Source organism: Acanthisitta chloris, unplaced genomic scaffold, assembly GCF_000695815.1.
Source record: "Acanthisitta chloris isolate BGI_N310 unplaced genomic scaffold, ASM69581v1 scaffold497, whole genome shotgun sequence".
NCBI classification, from domain to species: domain Eukaryota; kingdom Metazoa; phylum Chordata; class Aves; order Passeriformes; family Acanthisittidae; genus Acanthisitta; species Acanthisitta chloris.
Genome location: NW_008683026.1, coordinates 130,776 through 150,071, shown reverse-complemented (window position 1 = coordinate 150,071; position 19,296 = coordinate 130,776). Strand labels below are relative to the sequence as shown.

The window sequence follows — 19,296 nt, the reverse complement described above, 5'->3', positions numbered from 1 at the left end:
CCCGAGGAGATTCTAGGGTTAAGAGGAAGCTCTGCACAGCTCCTGACGTGCTTGGGAAGTATTAGATGAGGAAAACCCAAGGAGAATGGACTCAATTTGCAATCCCATCCTGTCTGACAGGATGTGCCCTCTCTTCCCTCAGTGAGAAAAGCAACCTGGTTATGGTGCATTTTCCTGCAGAAATATCTGTCAGGAACTGCATTCAAATAGTGAATTTCCCTTTGCTGTGTAACCAAATTTCTTTTTTACTTGCCTTAATAGAGTCTGATAGATCTTACAAAAATCTAATTCAATGTAATTTAATCTCAAATCCCTCATTCATTTCATGGTAGAGCTATTTGCAATCATGGTGACAAAGCAATTTCATATTCACTCTTAATCATATGCTGCTGACATGGGATGAGACAATTATCTCATGCCTCCCCTTCCCCCCTGGATTTCTGATTGCCTTGTTTTCCTAGAGGAGTAACAGGAATCAGAGAGCAGGCAATGGCTGGAAAATCAACCTAGGAACCTCCAGCTTCTTGCTGAGAAGCTCTGGCAATTCCCAGGGTCCAAATCAGGGCCTGAGCCAGTGGGAAGCTGCAGGCTCCAACCAGTGTCACACACACCCTCCTGAGCTGCACTGATTTGCTTGAGGCTTCTCAAAATCTCAAAGTGGGATTAAAAAGAGCCCAAACAGTATATCTGTGTCTATGTGAAGGGAATTTATGCCATCCCTTGCTGACAGTGTCAGTATTCACTATGAGATTGCCCCCTGGTGCTGCTGCCCACACTAAATGCCAAGGACTGGCTGGGAGAGCAGGACAGGGACCTGTGGCATGATGGTTCTGAACTTCAAATTCACAACCTTGGAATGAATGGAAAGAGGCAAGAGATGGATTTTCAACCCTCTCCTGGAACAATGGTCAGGACAGTGTTTCCAGCAGCTTCCACCTCAGGGAGCCCTTCTGAGATGACTCAGGATGTGGGGGTGGTGGTGACATCTCTGCCGTAAGGGGACCAGGAAAGCTGTGTTCTCCCACGCTGCCTTGTCTCCTGTCCCTTTGGATCTGTGTCACTGAGGATCTGACTGCCTGGGGATCAGACAGCAGGGACTGCTGAGAACCATCCCTTCCCTACCCTGAGCCAAAGAGGTTTATGTGAGCTCTTACCAGGGCTTGGTGCTTCACCTGCACTGCTGCCGCTGACTTCATGGTCTCCTGACCTCTGCAGGGCACTCGGCTCTCTGGGGCCACAGCACCTCCCCTGCTCCCACCCAGGGCCGAGGTGCCTGCTCCTCTGGACATCTCCAGCTCGATCTCAGCGTCCATCTCAGCATCTTCCTTGGCCTCCTTGTTGCTCTCCTCCAGGTGCTTCATCAGCACTGCCACCACCACGTTGACAAGGACGAACTGTGCGATGAGGACGAAGGTGACGAAGTAGACAGGAGAGATGACAGGAAGGTAACTGAGGCAGTGCTTGTCCTCCCGAGTGCATTCCCGGAGAGTGTCCTGCCACAGAGAGGGGAGGGATTAATAAGGGCTGGGGCTCTGCTTGGGCCCCAAATACAGAGACATCAAAATAACACAACCTGGGCACAAAGGCTCATAGGTACAATTCAAATGGATACAAGAAAATACAGAGATTGTGAATTACATCATCTACGAAGAGGAGGACTGTGTTGCCCAGAAAGGTTGTGGACTCCCTGTCCCTGGAAGTGTTCAAGGCCAGGTTGGATGGGGCTTGGAGTAACCTGGTCTAGTGGGAGGTGTCCTTGCCCATGGCAGGGGTTGGAATAAGATGAGCTTTAAGGTCCCTCCCAACCCAAACCATTCTGTGATTCTATGATCCCAAAGGCACAGGACACAGAGTACCTTGTTACCCCTCTCAGCCGTGACATCTGGTATAGTTTCTCTGAAGGATTATATAGATGTTAAAAAGAATGAAGTTTCAGGCTGGGTGAGACTCAGGACAACACAAGCTTGAAAATACACTTAGCTTTTAAATTAGGAAGCATAATTTTGATATTTTTAAGAGGAAACCTTTTTGTTCGCACACAAGAGTTGCCTTAATTTGTTTGAAATCTTTATCAGTGTATCTGTAGAGAGAAGAAAGAGCCCAGACAGAGATGGCACACACCTTCATGATCCCATTCCAGTTATCCCCCGTGGACACCCTGAAGAGGGTGAGAAAGGCCATGCCAAAGTTGGTGAAAGTCGCATGGCGGCTCAGACCTTCGCAAGGATTTTCTTCACTGCAGTCTGCAGGAGAGAAGCAGGAACACATCAGTGAGGCCACATTTGTCTGAGCTTATTCAGAGCAGCCCCCAAACCTGGTGGAAGGACCCTGAGCTACGTCACACTGCTACATGGCATCAGGGAGTGGTGAACTCCTGGTGGCCTGCTCAGGAGGTCCAGGTGGGACATTGGGAGAGTTGTTTTCATCTGGAGGACCCTGGGACAGGTCACCAGGAGCTCTGTCATTGGAATTTCAAGGCCAGGTTGAATGGAGCTCTAAGCAATCTGATCTAGTGGAAGGTGTCCCTGCCCATGGCAGGGGGTGGAATGAGATGATCTTTAAGGTCCTGCCAAGCCAAACCATTCTGTAATTTCTGTGATACTCTTTACTTTACAGGCAGAGCCAAACACAAAGACATCTAAAAGGAGGTGGAAACAAGCAGAATTCCTGGGTTCTCTCAACCAATCCTGCTCTACAGCATCCTTTGTCTGTTTTCCTCTGGTTTATGTCCTTGTCTTGATGACTGTTTACAGGGTACATCTACCATGAGGGATATTTCACTGAGATAAAGTGGAGCAATTTGACATTTTCCCCCTGGGAATTAATATCCTAATGAATGTAAATTGAACATATGAAATATCCTTCTTCCCATAAAACACAGGCTCGTTAAATATTCATTAGGACAAGCAGCAATGTCTCTTGTTTGGGTATTTCACTATTAGGTTTTCATGTGGAAGTAAATTGGAAGGCAAAACAAAAAACCAAATAAACCAAAACCAACTAATGACCAGTCTGATGCTTCCTGTGGCTGACATGGACTAGCAGTGATCAAGGAAAAAGGAATGAGGTATTTCCCAGTTAAACTGGGATGGGAAGCAGTGTGCTGCCCCAGACAGGTCAGGCTGTCCCAGCCTCTGTCCCTGTGCTGTGGTGACCTGGGGCTGGCCCTGGCCAGGTGTGTGTGGAAACACAAACAGGACTCAGAGCAGCAGAAGGTGCCTCTGTGAATAAGCTATTTTTCACCTTGTGACTGCATACACAAATATGGATGTGTAATATAAACCCACAGTATTTCACTTGGGCTGGATGCAGAACTGGTTTTTTTTCCCCCCCAAATTTGTTGGAGACTGAAAAACAATTTGGTTGAAAGAATTATTCTGCTTTCAGAAATGTGTAATGTGAGCAGAGGGCTGGACTCACAAAGGGGATTACTGACAGCCATAAACCCTCTGTGCAGGAAGGGCCTTTCTGGTGCTCCTGAAGCCCTAATTGGGATGGAAACATTGAGGAGGCAGACACAGCTCCTTCCAACAGCATGTCTGGAGGCAGGGACTGCTTTGTCCTGGCTAAGCTGGGCAAGGTAAGGTGTTTGCTCTAGACCTCCACCTGATTTCAGTGATGGACACATTCCTGACCAGCTCTGCAGTGTCCTCAAGCTGGAGGAATAACTGGACAATCAGGAACCACTGGATGCTTCCTGATTTATGTAGAAAGGGGAAGGTGATGCTGAGAACAACAGACAGACCAGCCTTGGGCAGCTGGAAGAGCAATGTCAGCCAAGTGCAGAGAACTAATGGAGTGTGGTGGAAGCTCTGAGGAGGGATGTATTTATGGTGGCACCTCTCCAGCACAAGTCTGACCACCATCCAGCTTTGCAGACTCATGTTCTGTCTTAGTAGCAAACTTCCATCTTTGTGAACATATCCATGCTGGACAATTATATTTAAATTGCAAATAGTTCTTCTACAGCCAAGGGTGGTGTTGGACAAGCCTCTAAATGTGTGTGTGTGCACGTTAGACAGGTTCTGTGTTACATCCTCATGTGTCATCCGTGACCCTGAGATCAAGAGAAAACTTTAATCTTCAGAACATGAGCTGTGAAGCTAAGGAAGGCCCAAGAATGAGAGAGAGAAGAAAGGAAACAGCTCGATACCAAATAAACATCAACCGGATGAAACGAACGGCGTCAGACACATTACTCACCGAGTTTGCCAAACAGTTCCACTCCCAGGGCAGCATAGATAAAAAACAGGAGCATAAAAAGTAGGCCAAGGTTCCCTACCTACACAAGGAGAAAGCAGAACAAGGGTCAGGCAAGTTGAGGTCATGAATTAATCACTCCATCACATTTTAAACACAGGCAAAGGAGGGACAGGTGACCAGAGGCTAATCAGCACCTCCCCTGGCTTCCAACACCCTGGTTCCCTCTCAGAGTTCTGCTTCAACAGACCCCGAGAGTTCTCCCATGTGGAAGAAGGAGCAGATACTCCCATGAGCAAAGCAGTCTCTGTGGCTGGTGCCTCTCTATCACCCTCCAATCACCTAAGATGCTGCTTTCACATAGAATATGGTTTCCCTGCAGCTATAGCCTCAGGAGCACTTATTTACCCTGCACCTCAGGGCAGTGGTGGTTTGTGACCTGGTGCTCTGGCTTGAGTTTTAAGGGCCTTTCCTTTCTGTTTGAGGCTCTGAGCATGAAGACAGTGCTGATAACAAGCCACAAGAGAAACTGCCTGGTTCCCAAAGGTTTCTCTGCTCTGGAGAGCTTTCAGCAAAGGAACAAGTGCTCTAGTGAGAGGTGAAGCTCTCCAAGGCTTCCCCTTTACAGACACTTCTCAACAACAACTACCTGAATTTTAGCTTTCAGTGTCTCAAATGAAAAGCCTTATTCCATATCCCAACACTGAAACGCAGGCACCTGGCAGTTCTGGTGCTGCTGGAGGTGTTAACATGCTCTGCAAGGTGGCTGAAGAGCGTAACAGAAGTGCAATGATGCTAAAGGAGCACAAAGGTTCTTAATATCAATGGAATTACAGTTATCTGTGCTGGAGTCAATCACTACATGGGATGTAAGCTTTGAAAACATCTCCAAGACCAGATTTTTCTTCATGATTCAGGCAGAGAACATGAAGGGCAGAGTAACCTGACAAGTAACTCTGCTCACGTTTATCTCTCCTGCCACTTTAATTGCTTCTGTCTATCAGCTTGTAACAGACATGAAGTGATTGAGTTCTCCAGCTAGACATGGCATCACAAGCATCATTTTATCCCTAAATAATAATGAACTGATAATGAACTAGGTGGTGATTCAGGTAGTCAGGATGAAGGATTCCTGATCTCCAAGAGATCTTCTATTGAACCAGTTTGAGGGAGTTTTCTTCTCTGGGTATTTTGACCATGCTGCTTAGCTTTATTAGAAAGGTCATCACTGTGACAGCTGTTACCATAAAAGTAACACAGCTACTGGTTGTGAGAGAGGTTCTGAAAGAGGGTTTGGGGTTTTTTTTTTGTATTAAAGAAATGAGAATAGTCAAATCACCCACTGGAGACTGTAAATGCTATAAAGCCTAAACTGGCTACTACCCATAGAGCTCTGCAATTCCACTAACATTATTACCATCCTCTAGGGAATAATAGAGATAATACAGGGATGTGGATGGCTAGACTGGATTATTTCATCTGCCTGTACTGTCTTCTGGAATAATGTTTCCTAACTTGTGTCTGCTGGAGCACTGATGGTCTGAGAGACATTAGGAGGCAGCCTGCAAAGGGGTGCAGATTAGAAAAGACAAGGAAACAGGCACATGCACAAACAAACACACACACACACACTGCTAGGGAGGCAAATGAGCAAATAATTAAAGGGAGGGAAAATCAAAGTGATAAACAAGCTTTCTAGGTTGAGTGTATTGTATATTAAAGCCCTGCAGAAGAGGGTCTTGGATTTTATTCAAAGCAGCCTGAATATTTTACTGCTGGTTTAATGGCTAATAAATCAACCTGTAAACTTTTGGCATTGATGAAACTCCAAAGAATTTAGACTAACCTCGAAGTTATAACCAAGTTATCAGTCACAACTATTATCTGTCTTTCAACATGCAAAGATGTTATGAGCTGACATTTGCTCATAAACAATTTGCTACTATCTAGTGGGCATTTGTAAAAGATTCTGTATTTATGATGGTGACTAATTACATCTCTGAGCCAATGTGTCTCATAATGAGTCTTTCAAAGGCCACAGAGTCTCAGAACAAAGTCCTCCAAGGTGTGACAGCCACAGGCATAGCCTAAAAATGCTGCAAGAGTCACGTTTGCTGATGTGGGGGTTGCTGGTGGCTAAGGCTGTACCTGTCCTTGGTACAGAGCAGACATACAGGCAGCTGCAAAGCTCAGCTCATGCCCAGGATCCCTTGGGAAGTGACTGAATATCTGGCACTGGTTTGGAAATGTGGTGATGTGAGAGAGAGACGTAGGAGACACCAGCAAGAGAAAGCTCCTGGGATAGATGATGGGATCACCTTCACTGGTGAACTTCATCCTACCCTGTATCCAACATCCAGAGCTGCTCCCCATCCTGCTGCCCTGACCACCCCCTGCAGATGTAGCATCCACATGTGCAGGCAGCTGGAGGAGAGGAGAGGTCCTCTTCAGCCCTTGACCTCCACCAAGGCCTGAGCATGGAGAAGGACCCAAGGCACAGTCTCAGAGATGGGCTGAGGTGGGGACAGCTGGGTCAGGCAGAGGCCACTGAGCAGCAGGAAAGTAGATTGTGTGTCTGTGACCTTGAGTGAGTCATTCCTCTCCTGTAACTCAAGGTACCCATTTGTAATTCCCTCAGGGATAGGTAATTAATGTCTTTCTAAAGCACTTTGAGATCTACTGAGACCAGACAAGAAAAAGATGATGCATGAGTCATATTGCTTGAAGGAATGGGAGGTGGCAGGAGCACTTCCATGTGCTTTTCTTCAGCAGCCAAAGGCTGGGATGCCTGTGTAGGACTCTCGAGGCACAGAGATACGGCTCTGGTCAGCAGCCTCAGCTCTGGCAGCCAGTCACCCAAGCAGGCTCTGAGAAGTGGTTCTGCTCTAGGAGCACTGAACAGGTCAGCCTATTCTCTGTTCATCCATCAAACTCCCCCTGACTTGGGCTGGGCAGAAAAGACTCCAGATATCTCCTTCCTCTAGCAGCCAGGGGCTATCCATCATTTCCTGGGGCTTCAGAGCTGAGGGGGGGCTATGGACTGCAGGGAATGAAGCAGAGATGAAGAATGTCTTGGAGATGTTCTTGGTGCCCTGAAGTACCTCAGAGAAGTCACAAGAGAAGATGGAGACACTGGTGAGTATCTGGTTCTTCCTGGACCGTCACTTCCTGGCATCCTGGCTGGCAAGTGTCTGTGTGCCTGGGCCAGAGGGATGCTGTGGGGAGACAGGCAATGTCCTCCACCCCACTCAGAGGAGCAGGGAAGGCCTCCATGAGCAGCTACACCCTACCCCACAGTGCATCCCAGCTGGATCTGTGATCTACCATTGCAAAAGCCTTGGAATAACCCTGCTCAGCTCAAGGAAGGGGACTTTTCTTTCCACACACCCAGCTGGTCTCTGCTCTCCCTGCTCTGGGAGAGGCATTGATGAAGTACACATCTTCTGTTGCCCCACTCTTGTCATGGCTGGGTGAAACCAGTTCCTCTTGTGCCTCTTCCTGCTCTGACATCCATTATTCCTGCATCACTGGCCCACACTTTGGCATTCCAGTTGTTCATGCAGGCAGTGCACACAGCTCCCTGGGATGCCTGTCAAGAGCAATTTCTCACAAAACTAAGACCCTGCCAATCCTTTCCAAGGATGTGAGTCCTCCTCATCTTCCTTCCATCACTCTCCAGCCAAAGCAATAATCCTGGCAGTGGGAAAACACAGGCTAATTTATGCACTAGATCCTAGAGAAGATGGACACATTTGGTTGGAAAACAGAGGCCATCTGTGTGAATTCCAGGATTAGTGGAATGGGCCAGACAACCTTGGAGGCTGAAGTCCTGTCACTGTGCAACCACAGGCCACCAGGTGACCTGAACGAGCTCCACTCAGTCCCACAGAGCCCAGAGCCAACAGGATGGTTTTTTCTGTACCTAATGATTTCTGCTTCAGTGCTCTAATCCCTCAGGCATCTCTGCAGCATAACACATATCTTCCAAAATCCACCTCATCTACAGTGCTTGCTGGTCAGACATTCCTTTTCTTACTCTCTGAGTTCACATCACTGTGGGTTTGGTTTTGTCCCCCAACTGCTGTTAGACAATGCCAGAAAACCTCTTCAGGATCTGAAGTTGAGATAAGCACAGGAATTACAGCACCAAGAAGAGATAAACTCCTGGACAGGAGCAAACTACAGATCCTGTCCTGGAAACTGATAGAACAAGGAGTTCTTAACTTTTTTCTTGGCACAGAGTCCATCTGGGGGGAGTTCCAAGCTTGGAAGACAAAGAGGAGGAATACTGTACAGCCTGCATTTAATTAACATGCCATCCATGGATCAAGTGAGAAAATGGAAGGTAAAAGAATCCAGATCTTTGGATAGGAAAGTTCCACATCTTACTGTTGTTGGCCCTGCAGAGCCAGGATGGGAATTGGACTGGATTCCATTTGTCTTCCCCATCAGGAAGAACTCTGGCAGCTCAGCAGGGACTGCAGGGTTCTTACTGGCAGTCCATACTGGAAGTGCTGTGCAGAGTGAGCTCAGGGTGGTGAATTCACCCACACAAGGAGCATTTTAACCCAGCCAAATGCCACATTCCAAATCTGAGAGTGAAGTGCAGGCCATGCTCCAGAAAGGGTGAACTGGCCTTCATGGGAAAAGGACCGAAGGACCACCATCAAACAGGAGTCACACAGAGCACACATTGCTTACAAAACCAGTGCAGCCACCAGATGTACAAGCAAGGAAATATTCAGCTGAAGCATGAGTGGTGTAATTCATTATTGAGCCTTAATGGGGCCAGAGCTCATAAAGGAGAGGAAAACACTTGAAACAGGTCTTGAAAACCTGCTGCATACTGAGAGATTAAAGGAGTTCATTGCTCTTCTGTTTGCCAGACTGCAAGAGATTATTTTATCTCTCATGGCCTGAAAAAAAAGCAAAACTACATCCAATGAACATGCAATTTTGGCTAAAACCACCTGAGTTTTTTAGCAGAAAGAGTAAACAAAGATGTATTTCATCAACAGGGGATGGCTGATTCCCTAATTCTTTGCATCCTTAAAGCAAGAACCAGGTGGCTTTTGCTTTTGCTGGGACTAAGAGGATATGGTTGTGGTAGACAGAGAAAGTGCCATTTTGAGATGCTTCCCCAACTATTCTTTCTGTCTTTCTGTCGTCTCCTCATTTGTTTTCCTCTACTCCATCTCATTTTTTTTCCAGAGATAACACAGAGGAGAAGGTCTCTGAACTGACAGGCATGAGGTTATCAGACAAGGAGGTGCAGAAGGGGAGGAAAATGTTGAACACAGCAGCTCAAGGTCAGTCTGAAGCTCCAGAAGAGGAGACCAAGCCTGTACTGTGACAGCTTCCAGCTTGGATCAAAATGCTACATTCCCCCAAACCTGGGGATAGTTGGTTCTCCAAGTGTTACTCAAACTGTATCTACTGCTGAATAAAAACAAATAAAAAGCTGATGAAAATCACCCAAACCATGTGTTTTCCAATGACAATACCTTGTCATCGTCGGTCCATAAATGGACATTCTGCACACACCAGACACAAATTTTTCCCCAAAACCATAATGAATAAACCTCAAATTAATTTTTCTTGTCACTTAGCAGCCACATTCAATGAGGATTTTCCAGCTGTGGTTTTAGGTTGCTAAATAAATGAGGGTAACAACCCTTGGAAATGAAAGCTGCAGCTTTATGAGGAGCAATTGTTGGAGAGGTCATCCCCAACTCTCCTCATTGTCTCAACTTTACTGGAGGCCAAAATGGCATTTTTATCTGCACGAGATCTGCTTGGAATATCCCTGGGGTTTTCCTTTTAAAAGAGACTTTGGTTGGAATGTAAACTGTAAGAACACCCCAAGGAAACCAAAAGCCTGGCCTGCAGCCATACTATTGTTTGGGGGGAAGAGAAAACAAGGAGGGAGAGAAAATAAGATCTGTGATCACAATGCTTTTGAAAGAAAAAAAATAGACACAAATCAAATGCTTTCTTGAGATGCCAAAGCAGGGATCAGGTTGGTAAATTCCGTGCTTTAGTCTCAGCCAAAATCCTTCACTGCATGGGAAATCTGAATACCAAATGTCTTGGATTAGAAACATCTTTATGGCAGTGATGAAAAGTAAAGCAAATGGGTCTTTCTAAGAAAAAGAAATTCCCCTTGTTTTCCAGTTCACTTGGAATAGATCACGGGCTGCTTTGTACTTAGTAACTAAGTCACAGGGGTATATTTGGGTAATCACATGTACTAGTTCTCCTGACTCTCCTATGGCCACTCATCCTCTGGAAGAGACATCTACATGGTGTCTCCTTTTGGCCAAGCCACAGTGCTGCCACCCTGCTGTTCACAGGGGATTCCTCTGCAGACAGCTCAACCTGATCCAGATGTGACTGCCTACCACCTCTCCCAGTCCATCCCAGGACACACAGAATGGATTGGCCCCACTCATTAAGCTCCTTTCAGTGTGGGATGTTCTGGAGGGGCTGAAAACTAAGGACTAGTCTGACCATGCTTGTGCATCCTCAAAGTGACAACTCAGAGAGGAAGGCTATAGGGTTCTGGCACCTCATATTGGTACTCAGTTCTGGGGAAGTGTGGTGGTAAATGTTGCCAGTACTGTCTGGTGGGATACAACATCCTGGTGAAATATGAGATTGGAATGTGTAGGCAGCTGAGTTGACTCTAAAGACTGAAACATTAGGGCTCAGACCATCAAACTGAAAGCAGCAGAACACACCTTAAAGAGGATAAGATTTCAAAAAGAAAGGAACCTTAAACTTTTTGGAATTCTTGTGATGGTGGACTGCAAGTCAGCAAAAAGTTTTATTCCTTCTTTTCTCAAATAAATAGATCTATAAAAATGTGGTCCCAGGAACTGAACATTTGAAGGATCCTATCAAACATCATTAAGACTGGCAGCATCATTGTTGCTCTTGCAGCTCAGGAGAATATGGTAATTTGAGACCTCGTTTCAAGCTTTTAACACTCAGAAACATCTCCTCAGTTTGTCTTTTAGAGACTGCAGCACCTCTGTCAATAGTGTCAATAACCATGATTGCTCCTGCCTCACAAAAAACTGCTGAGCTGGAAGCTGTGTGCTCCCAGTGCTTTCACCAACAACTTTCTTTGTCTATCCTTGTGTTTCTTGAACTTATCAGTGAAACCTGTGGCTTGTAAGAGCTCTGCCTGCAGCAACTGCCTCTCTGTTAACTCCTTCCCCATCATTCTGGTTCTCCCATCTCACACACACCATGTAAGCTGGATATGCCATACAACACTCTGCTACCAAAGCCCAGAGAAAGCTGATATCCTCCCCAGGTGGCTTCTAGTGGCCACCAAACATGGTGTCATAGAGCTGTCCCTAGGCCCAAAAGGCACAGTCCACCCAGGGGAACACACTAGCTATGGATGAAGTCTAGGGGCTTACCTGGGGAAGGGCTTGCACCACCGTGTCCAGGAGAGCTCTCATCCCCGTGGCCATTTTCAGCAGTTTCAGCACTGCAATGAGAAGCAAATCCTGGTCAGCAGGGCTGGGAAATATTGCAAGTAAAATCCAGAAAGGGTTCAGATCCTTTAGGGAGGGTTTATATCTCTTACATCTGCTCATACAGATGGCAAGTTGGCTGCCTCCTGGCAGGGCCCACAGAGCAGCTGAAAATCCTGAGTGCTTCCCACACCAATTGATGTTAAGGATCTTGGTAAAGAGACAGCTGGGAGCAGTCAGCCTGGAGCAGAGAAAGCTCTGGGGAGACCTTAGAGCCCCTTTCAGTACCTAAAGTGGCTCCAAAAGAGCTGGAGAATGACTTTGGACAAGCGCCCGGAGGGACAGGACAAGGGGAAATGGCTTCACACTGCCAGAGGGCAGGGATAGATGGGATATTGGGAAGAAATTCTTCCCTATGAGGTGGGCAAGGCACTGGCACAGGTTGCCCAGAGAAGCGGTGGCTGCCCCGGCCTTGAAGTGCTCAAGGCCAGGTTGGATGGGGCTTGGAGCAACCTGATCTAGTGGAAGGGGTCCCTGCCTGTGGCAGGAATTGGAACGAGATGAGCTTTAAGGTCTTTTGAACCCAAACCATTCAGGGATTTAGAATTTCAACATGCCCATGAAAGAAAATGGAAAAGTGATGGGGAGACACTTCATCAGTGGAGAGCATCATCTCAAGTTCTGATTCCCCCTTCTCCATCAATTCCTGCTCTTGTCTGGATCGGTATCAAAGGTCTGTCATCTCAGGTTTGAATCAGAGTCCAATCTAAGATGCCACTGGAAACACTCACAAAACCTTGTCCCTGAATTGACACTTCTCAGCCCCATCACATAACTGTTCTCCAGTTGAACTGAATCAGCAGTTTTGTCATTTCCCAGTGTGGCTAGAGGGATGGCCAGAGCTCCATGGAGCAGGACATACCTCTTGCTATCCTCAGCACCCGCATGATGCGGATTATGGTGGGATTGATGGGCAGTGCAGCATTCATTTCAATTTCCTCCAGTGTGATTCCCACAATTGATAAGAGAACTATGGCCAAATCCAGCTGATTCCACCTACAGACAGAGAGGAAGGACAACAAAAATGAAAATCATGCATGGACAGACACACAACAGTAGGAAATTATATGTAAATAACAAGCACAAGCAAATCCCAAATGCTCCTACTCTCTCACATCTGGGCTCATGATCTTCTGTGTGGTACAAAATCAATTCACTGCAACTGGCACAGACATTGTGTGAGCCACAAGCTCTGGGAAGTGACTGTAAGCTGAGTGGGAAGTGTCCCTGCCCACTTCCAGGCTAGAGGCACCTTTGATGTGATGCCATACAGCTGCTCCCATGTTGTCACTTGTCTCTTAAATTACTCTACTTGAGTAGCTTGGTTGATTTATGGCCTAACACTTGTAAAGGGCCTTTCACACTATCACTAGAATGACAGCAAGAGGTGAAGAAACTGCATGTCCTACACAATTTCCCTCATCAGTAACATTGCTCAGAGCAGCTTCTGACCACCCAAGTCAGGATAAATGAAGCAGACAAGTTGATCTTGTGGAAAAGTGTCCAATTATACTCTGCTCCCCAGACCACAACCTGCTTTCACACACATTTCTTTCTGGCTCAAGGGGAGGCAGAATGAGATCCATAGGTCTCTACAGGTGGAATGAGAAGGCAGAGGAGCTGAACTCCATGAGGTTTGTGTGTGCCAAAGGCTTTTCAAAGCCAGCAGTCACCAAAGGACTGGTTTGGACTGCAAAGGAGACTTGTTCTAAGGGAGTCTGTGACCTCAGGCTGCCAAACCTACTTTTTTGAGGACTGGATTGATGCCAACAGGTTGTTTCTGACCTCTAAGCTGAGCCAGTCAGACGTGGTGGAGTGGGAGACTGGGGAAAAGATGAACCTATAATTGCGTAAGACTTTCTGAATTCCTTCTGCAAAGCAGAACCAGCAGCTCCTAGAATTTTTAGCTCCTACACTATAAAGTTTTCACCAACAGAGACAGCTCTTGGTTCTTCTTGCACACAGCATGCAGTAAGTACTATCACAGTGATGCCATATTTCCCCAGCATCTGGCTCTAAAACTGGGTCAATTCGGCTCTGAATCCCAAAGGCACAGGAGCTTAAAATACTCTCACCTGTCCTTAAAGAACCTTCGGAACCCAAATGCTACCAACTTCAGAACTGCCTCGAACACAAAAACTATGGTGAACACGTAGTTGCAGTACTTCAGGGCTTCATCCAGGGACTGAAAAGAAAGACACCAGTTAGAGCAGCCCAGTTATCCTTTCCTAGACCCCCATGGAGTTAGTGGCAGGGACAAGGGTGACAAGGGCACAGAGATGTAAGAAATGTAAGTTGTAATATCTTGCAGAGTTCACTAAATCACACAGCAAAACTCAAACAAAGGATTAAACACTGATTCAAACAAAAACCTCAAAAGCACTAAGACTGGTTGTGCTAAAAATGTCAAGTTCAATTTCAGGGCACAAACTGTTCAGTTTGGGTCAGACACAAAAATTTCACCCTTTCCCCATCTACTAAAGTTTACTTCTTCTGACCTGCCCAGCCTTGGGTAGAATGAAGAACTAGATGGATCATTCTTTATTCCAGCATGGCAGTCCTTGGGCGAAAGGCTTTGCTTATAAAGCTTAGAAAAATAAAAAATGTTGGATATGGATTAAATCTTGCCTTCTTGAAAAATGTTACATCTCTAGAGCTGGGCACAGCATGTCCATATTTGGTGCAACATTCCTGATCTCTATGGAGCTGCTCTCGGAAGTCAGGAATCCACAGTGTTTATACTTTAGGATGATGAGTGTTTATAATGGATTTCATTGAAGCTGTAGGCCAACAATAGCAAAAGAATCTTGCTGGGACCTTAAAATAGACAGCTGCAGAGTGAAACAGCTCTTTGGATGGGGAGGGCTTGGGGGAGAGGAAGGAGGGAAATCTAGTTCAATGTAGCATAGGCCTCTATTTTCAACAAGAAAATGAGAATGATGAACATCAAACCAGACAAAATTGGAAATAAATGCAATAGAGGAGTCTGCAAAGCCTGTCAGAGGAAGCCCCAGGGCACAGAAAATCTCCCCTTGTCACCTTTGTGTGATGACTGCGATTTGCTGACCCCACATATACGATGGGGTCACCATGGCATGACCCGTACGCTGATTTTTTGGGAAGGAGAGCTCTAAGTTTTTTAGGTGTTGGCATTCCTCACTGCACTACTATCCCTATTTTTGTTCCACACCCCAAAATTAAATGGCAGCTTAAAAGAATGTGGGACAATTTCCTGTTCCATCTGAAGCAGTGCCTGAACCTGACTTCTCACATCAGTTGTGAAGATTTGCATCCAGATTCACAACACTCTGTTTTATGAATGTAACTCAAGCATAAATAAGACCTAATTTGGATAAATACAATGTACATGGGGAACAAAGGCTGTTGTGCAAAAGAATTCTGGGGGCAGAGCAGCACACAATCAGTTGGTGTCAAACACACGTTTCCCTCTGGCTCAGCATCCAGGAGACAATTGCAGGTTCCCTAGCAGACCATGGAATACTGGACAAGTAAACACTGAATCTAGAGCTCCATGAAGGACAATATGATGGATGATTAATATAGGACAGGCTGTAAGTTTATGTCAAAGGTTATCTTGGGAAATAATGACTTCATGATCCATAAAGAAAGGAAGGGTTGGGCTTAGGAGTTGGTTTACTTTGAATTCATTGATGAAAAGAAATGCTCTGCACACATTAACTTCAAGTTTATATCTGTTAGTGGAATGTTCTAAAACTCTGGACTGGTTTACAGTTTGAGGGTCAGTCATGTCTGGGATCAGGAGAGGAAATATTTGGACTGGTCTTTCCCTCGTAAAAGTTTAAGTCACTCTCCATTAGCCTTATCTTGTTTGTTTTTTTTAACCAAAACTAGGAAATCAAGGTTTTGGCTGAGGCAAGTGACTCCCAAATGGAAGAGCTGGCCTAGAGTTGGATGAATTGCAATGCTGAAGCTTTCAAACAACAGGGAATGGTCCCAGAGAAGCAGGGACCTCACTGGACAATGGTATCCCAAGGGAACAGTGCATGGTCCCCAAGCCCTGTGCTCCCCCACGCTGCTGGTTTCACAGGTGGCACAGTGATGAGTGGCTCTTACCTTTGGTTGGTTGTAGTGCTCCATGGACATGGTGATGACGTTGACCCCAATGATGAAGGTGATGAACAGGTCGAGGTAGTGGCTGGTGCAGAGGCTGTGGATGTACTTCCGTGCTGGGGAATAGTCGGCGTAGTAGGGTCTGCGCTGAGCTTCTGCAGGAGAAGGGAAAGGCAAGGCAATGAGCACAGGCTCTGCTGCAGGGCTGGTGGCCATCACACGTGGCCTGTGGGTCATCTTACTCACACCTGTACGCAGGGCAAAGCCTCTGGAGAACTGAGTCGAGCAAACCATGTGAAATGGCTTATTCCACCTTCAAGGACCAGGTGGAGTTATCAGGATGAGCCAAACCTCTTGTGCCTGCTCAAGACAACCAGGTCCTTTCTCCTCTCAAGTGCTCTCTGTCCTCGCTGTTCTGCCTCAGGCTCGAGGACAACCTCCTCACTGAACAGGGTGAACAGGGCTCTTGTCACAAAGCAGGCAGGCTGAGGAGCAGGATGGAAATGAGACCCAAAGCCAAGAGCAAAGCTTCAAACCCAGCAAAGTTTCAACTCCAGGTTAGAGGCAAAGCTTAGGGCAGGTCTCATCGGGCTGGACTCCTAATCCTGCTGCTGTCAGGCATGTTCCATGTAGGAAAAGAACATAACCTGAGCTCAGCTTTTGTGACAGAAGGTTTTTGGTGTGTTTTAGAGGTCAGAAGGACACACAGCGATGCCTGTGGCAGGGCACATGCGTGAGGGTTAGTAGCACATGAGAGATCAGCAGTGATGGAACAGGGTGCTCAGCACTTGGCTCTGCAAGGAAAATCAGCACAAGCTCCTCTGGAAATATAAATATACATTTATATTTATAAAATACATAAGGAATCGACATATATAAAACTCAGGGCATGGTTGCATCTAAACACCACATGAATTTCTCTCTCTGCCTCTGGTCATGGCTCCTCCTTTCTTCTCTTTGAAGCAGGGAATTTTCTGCATGTGACCAAGTTCCTGGAGCTGTTCCAAGGAGAGTGTTTGGACCCTGGGACTGAGCTGTGTTTTCTGCATGTGTCTCTCTTAAATGAGACTGTGACCACAAAGATGACTGTGGGCACTCAGATGGAGTCAGATTCTTTTCAAACTTCAGAAATGTAAATATTCAGAGTTTACATAAGGCCAAGGCAGCATTACTGTAGATTTTGCAAGTGAAAGAGACACATTAGGTTATACCAAGTCAGAGCTTGGTCTTATCAGAGAGGGATTTTTGCAAATGTTTCAGCAAATTCAGCTTGAAATGCATGAGGAGCTTGGAAAAAGCAGTTGCTTCACCTTAAAAATAAGGAGGGGAAATCAGTTCAAATGTACTCAGCATCCATTGAAATACATCTTCCACTCCTCTCATCCTGCTAATACCTTTCTGATGACTCTTTAAATATGGTTTGTTTTTATTTTTGGTGGTGCAACTGATGCCAGATTAGAATCCAAAAACCTAAAATTAATTGATAACAGAATCTGTTGCTCTCTTTCAACTACTATTTTTTCTGGTAGTTAGAAGTGCAGTGGAGGCATTTGAAATGCATTTCCTTCTGACCAGGGTCACCTAGACATAGTTTTTCTGCTAAGGGGTGTGGAAAAACAAGATGAAAGCAAACAGAGTTGGTTTCGAATACATTTTCCTGTTGCTTTCATGTGCCTTAATCCTACAAGTCATCTCAGACTCACAGGGCTGTCCTTGCTACTGAGCTCAGTGTGGCTAAAAAATAATAATAAAAACATTGCAGCAGAATATTTATTTAAGCCATAACAATGTGATTTCATCTGTGTTCAGGATTACAACACGCTTTTTCTTTTTTTTTTGGGGGGAAATGTCTTCTTGGGAATGCAAATAATGAGCTGGTTGGGAGGTCTGAGGATACCCCTAATAGTTAAATGTTATATTAAGGGACTGTTTATTAATGACTAATGGTTGATTAATGGATCTCAGAAGAATATTAGCAGGGATGGGTTGGCAGTACCTAAGGAAAAGAGACTGCAACTATCCTCTCACCTGCCCAAATGCAGCCATTGATTCCCTGTGCAGCAAAAGATCAGGTGTTTATTATGTTTCATAAACTAATTATATATGGACAATCACAAGAAGACATTTTCCACTGTAAAGCTGCTGAACAGAAAACCTTCTAATCTGCCTGGCAGCAACACAGCTCCCTCCTTACATGGGCTGTAAGCACAGAAAGTAAGGAGAAACCACCCAGCCATAAAGGTGGGTCTGTTTTGTAGCACAAAGGTGTCTCAGAGGTCTCTCCATCACCTCTGGCTATGCTTGGTCAACTCTTTGCTCAGAAAACTTGGGACAGGTTTAGCTTGATGTGGGATGAGGGAGCTCTAGGAAATGCCTTACTCATTGAGGATGCATTACATCCCTGAAGACAGGATACCAGAGGAAAAAGAAACTTCTCCAGGGAACACACATACAAGGACAGTCTGGGATCAAGTTGACAGTAAAAACACATGCACCAGTGTCATGCTCAGTGCAGGAACCCATGCAATGTCCATTAGAGGAGATGCTGCTCATGCCAGGCTGCTGGGAGAGAGCAGGGGTGTGCAGGAGGGACAGGGCAGCAGCTGCTCTTGGTGATGCTGGTATGGGTCAGTCAATCCCATGAAGGCAGAGAGGTTGCAGCAAGGCAAAAGCAGTAAGAGATCAGCCACAGCTTCTCTGCAGCTCTGAGCCCTCCCAGGCTGTGTTTAAGAGCTCCAAGGCCCCAGCTCGGGTCATTCCCAGTCTCTTTATGGACAGTTATACCTCAGTCAACAGCAAAGCAAGTGGCTCTGTGGCCTCCTCTCACTTCAGACACACATTTTTACCTCTTAGTAAGAATACACTACCTTATTCTCCTCACTTTGTGTGTTAAGTGATCACTGCACACACCTATTGCTCTAACAGCCTGTTCAACCAGAGATGTGGAGTCTGCAGGAGAACCTGGACGAGGAGGACAGTGGATCATGGGGATGTGGGCACAGCAAACAGGAGAGATCTAATCCATCTTTAGCTACAAGAAGTATAATGGAACCTGTGCCTTGCTTTCTCTGGGGAAATGTTTTTTGGGGGATGAGACTCCAATCAGCCAACTAGCAGATTTCTGTCGTCTCAGGATCATGGAACGGTTTGGCTTGGAAGGGACCTGAAAACCCATCTTGTTCCACCCCTTCACCTTCCACTAGACCAGGCTGCTCCAAGCCCCATCCAACCTGACATTGAACACTTTCAGAGAGGGGCCAGCCACAGCTCCTCTGGGCAACCTGTGCCAGTGGCTCAGCACCCTCACATGGAAGAATTTCTTCCCAATATCCAACCTAAACCTAGTCTCTGTCAGTGGGAAGCTATTCCCCCTTGTCCTGCCACTCCATGCTCAGTAAATAGTCTCTCTCCATCACACACAGACAAGCTTCCCTTTAGCTAATGGTTTGAACTAGTG

The 19,296-nt window shown here is 46.1% G+C and overlaps 1 protein-coding gene across 1 annotated transcript in view; it reads right to left on the bottom strand.

The window, feature by feature from the left end:
* Nucleotides 1-19,296, bottom strand: part of CACNA1H (calcium channel, voltage-dependent, T type, alpha 1H subunit) — a gene marked incomplete at its 3' end in the record, with an annotated part of 121,074 nt that overhangs the window by 7,436 nt on the left and 94,342 nt on the right. Inside the window, exons 24-30 of the mRNA XM_009078739.1 lie at nucleotides 15,843-15,994; nucleotides 13,823-13,932; nucleotides 12,610-12,743; nucleotides 11,631-11,701; nucleotides 4,204-4,282; nucleotides 2,122-2,243; nucleotides 1,155-1,493 (exon numbers count right to left, since the gene is read on the bottom strand). Of these exons, the coding sequence (XP_009076987.1) occupies nucleotides 1,155-1,493; nucleotides 2,122-2,243; nucleotides 4,204-4,282; nucleotides 11,631-11,701; nucleotides 12,610-12,743; nucleotides 13,823-13,932; nucleotides 15,843-15,994 (1,007 nt within the window). The remainder of the gene's footprint in view (nucleotides 1-1,154; nucleotides 1,494-2,121; nucleotides 2,244-4,203; nucleotides 4,283-11,630; nucleotides 11,702-12,609; nucleotides 12,744-13,822; nucleotides 13,933-15,842; nucleotides 15,995-19,296) is intronic.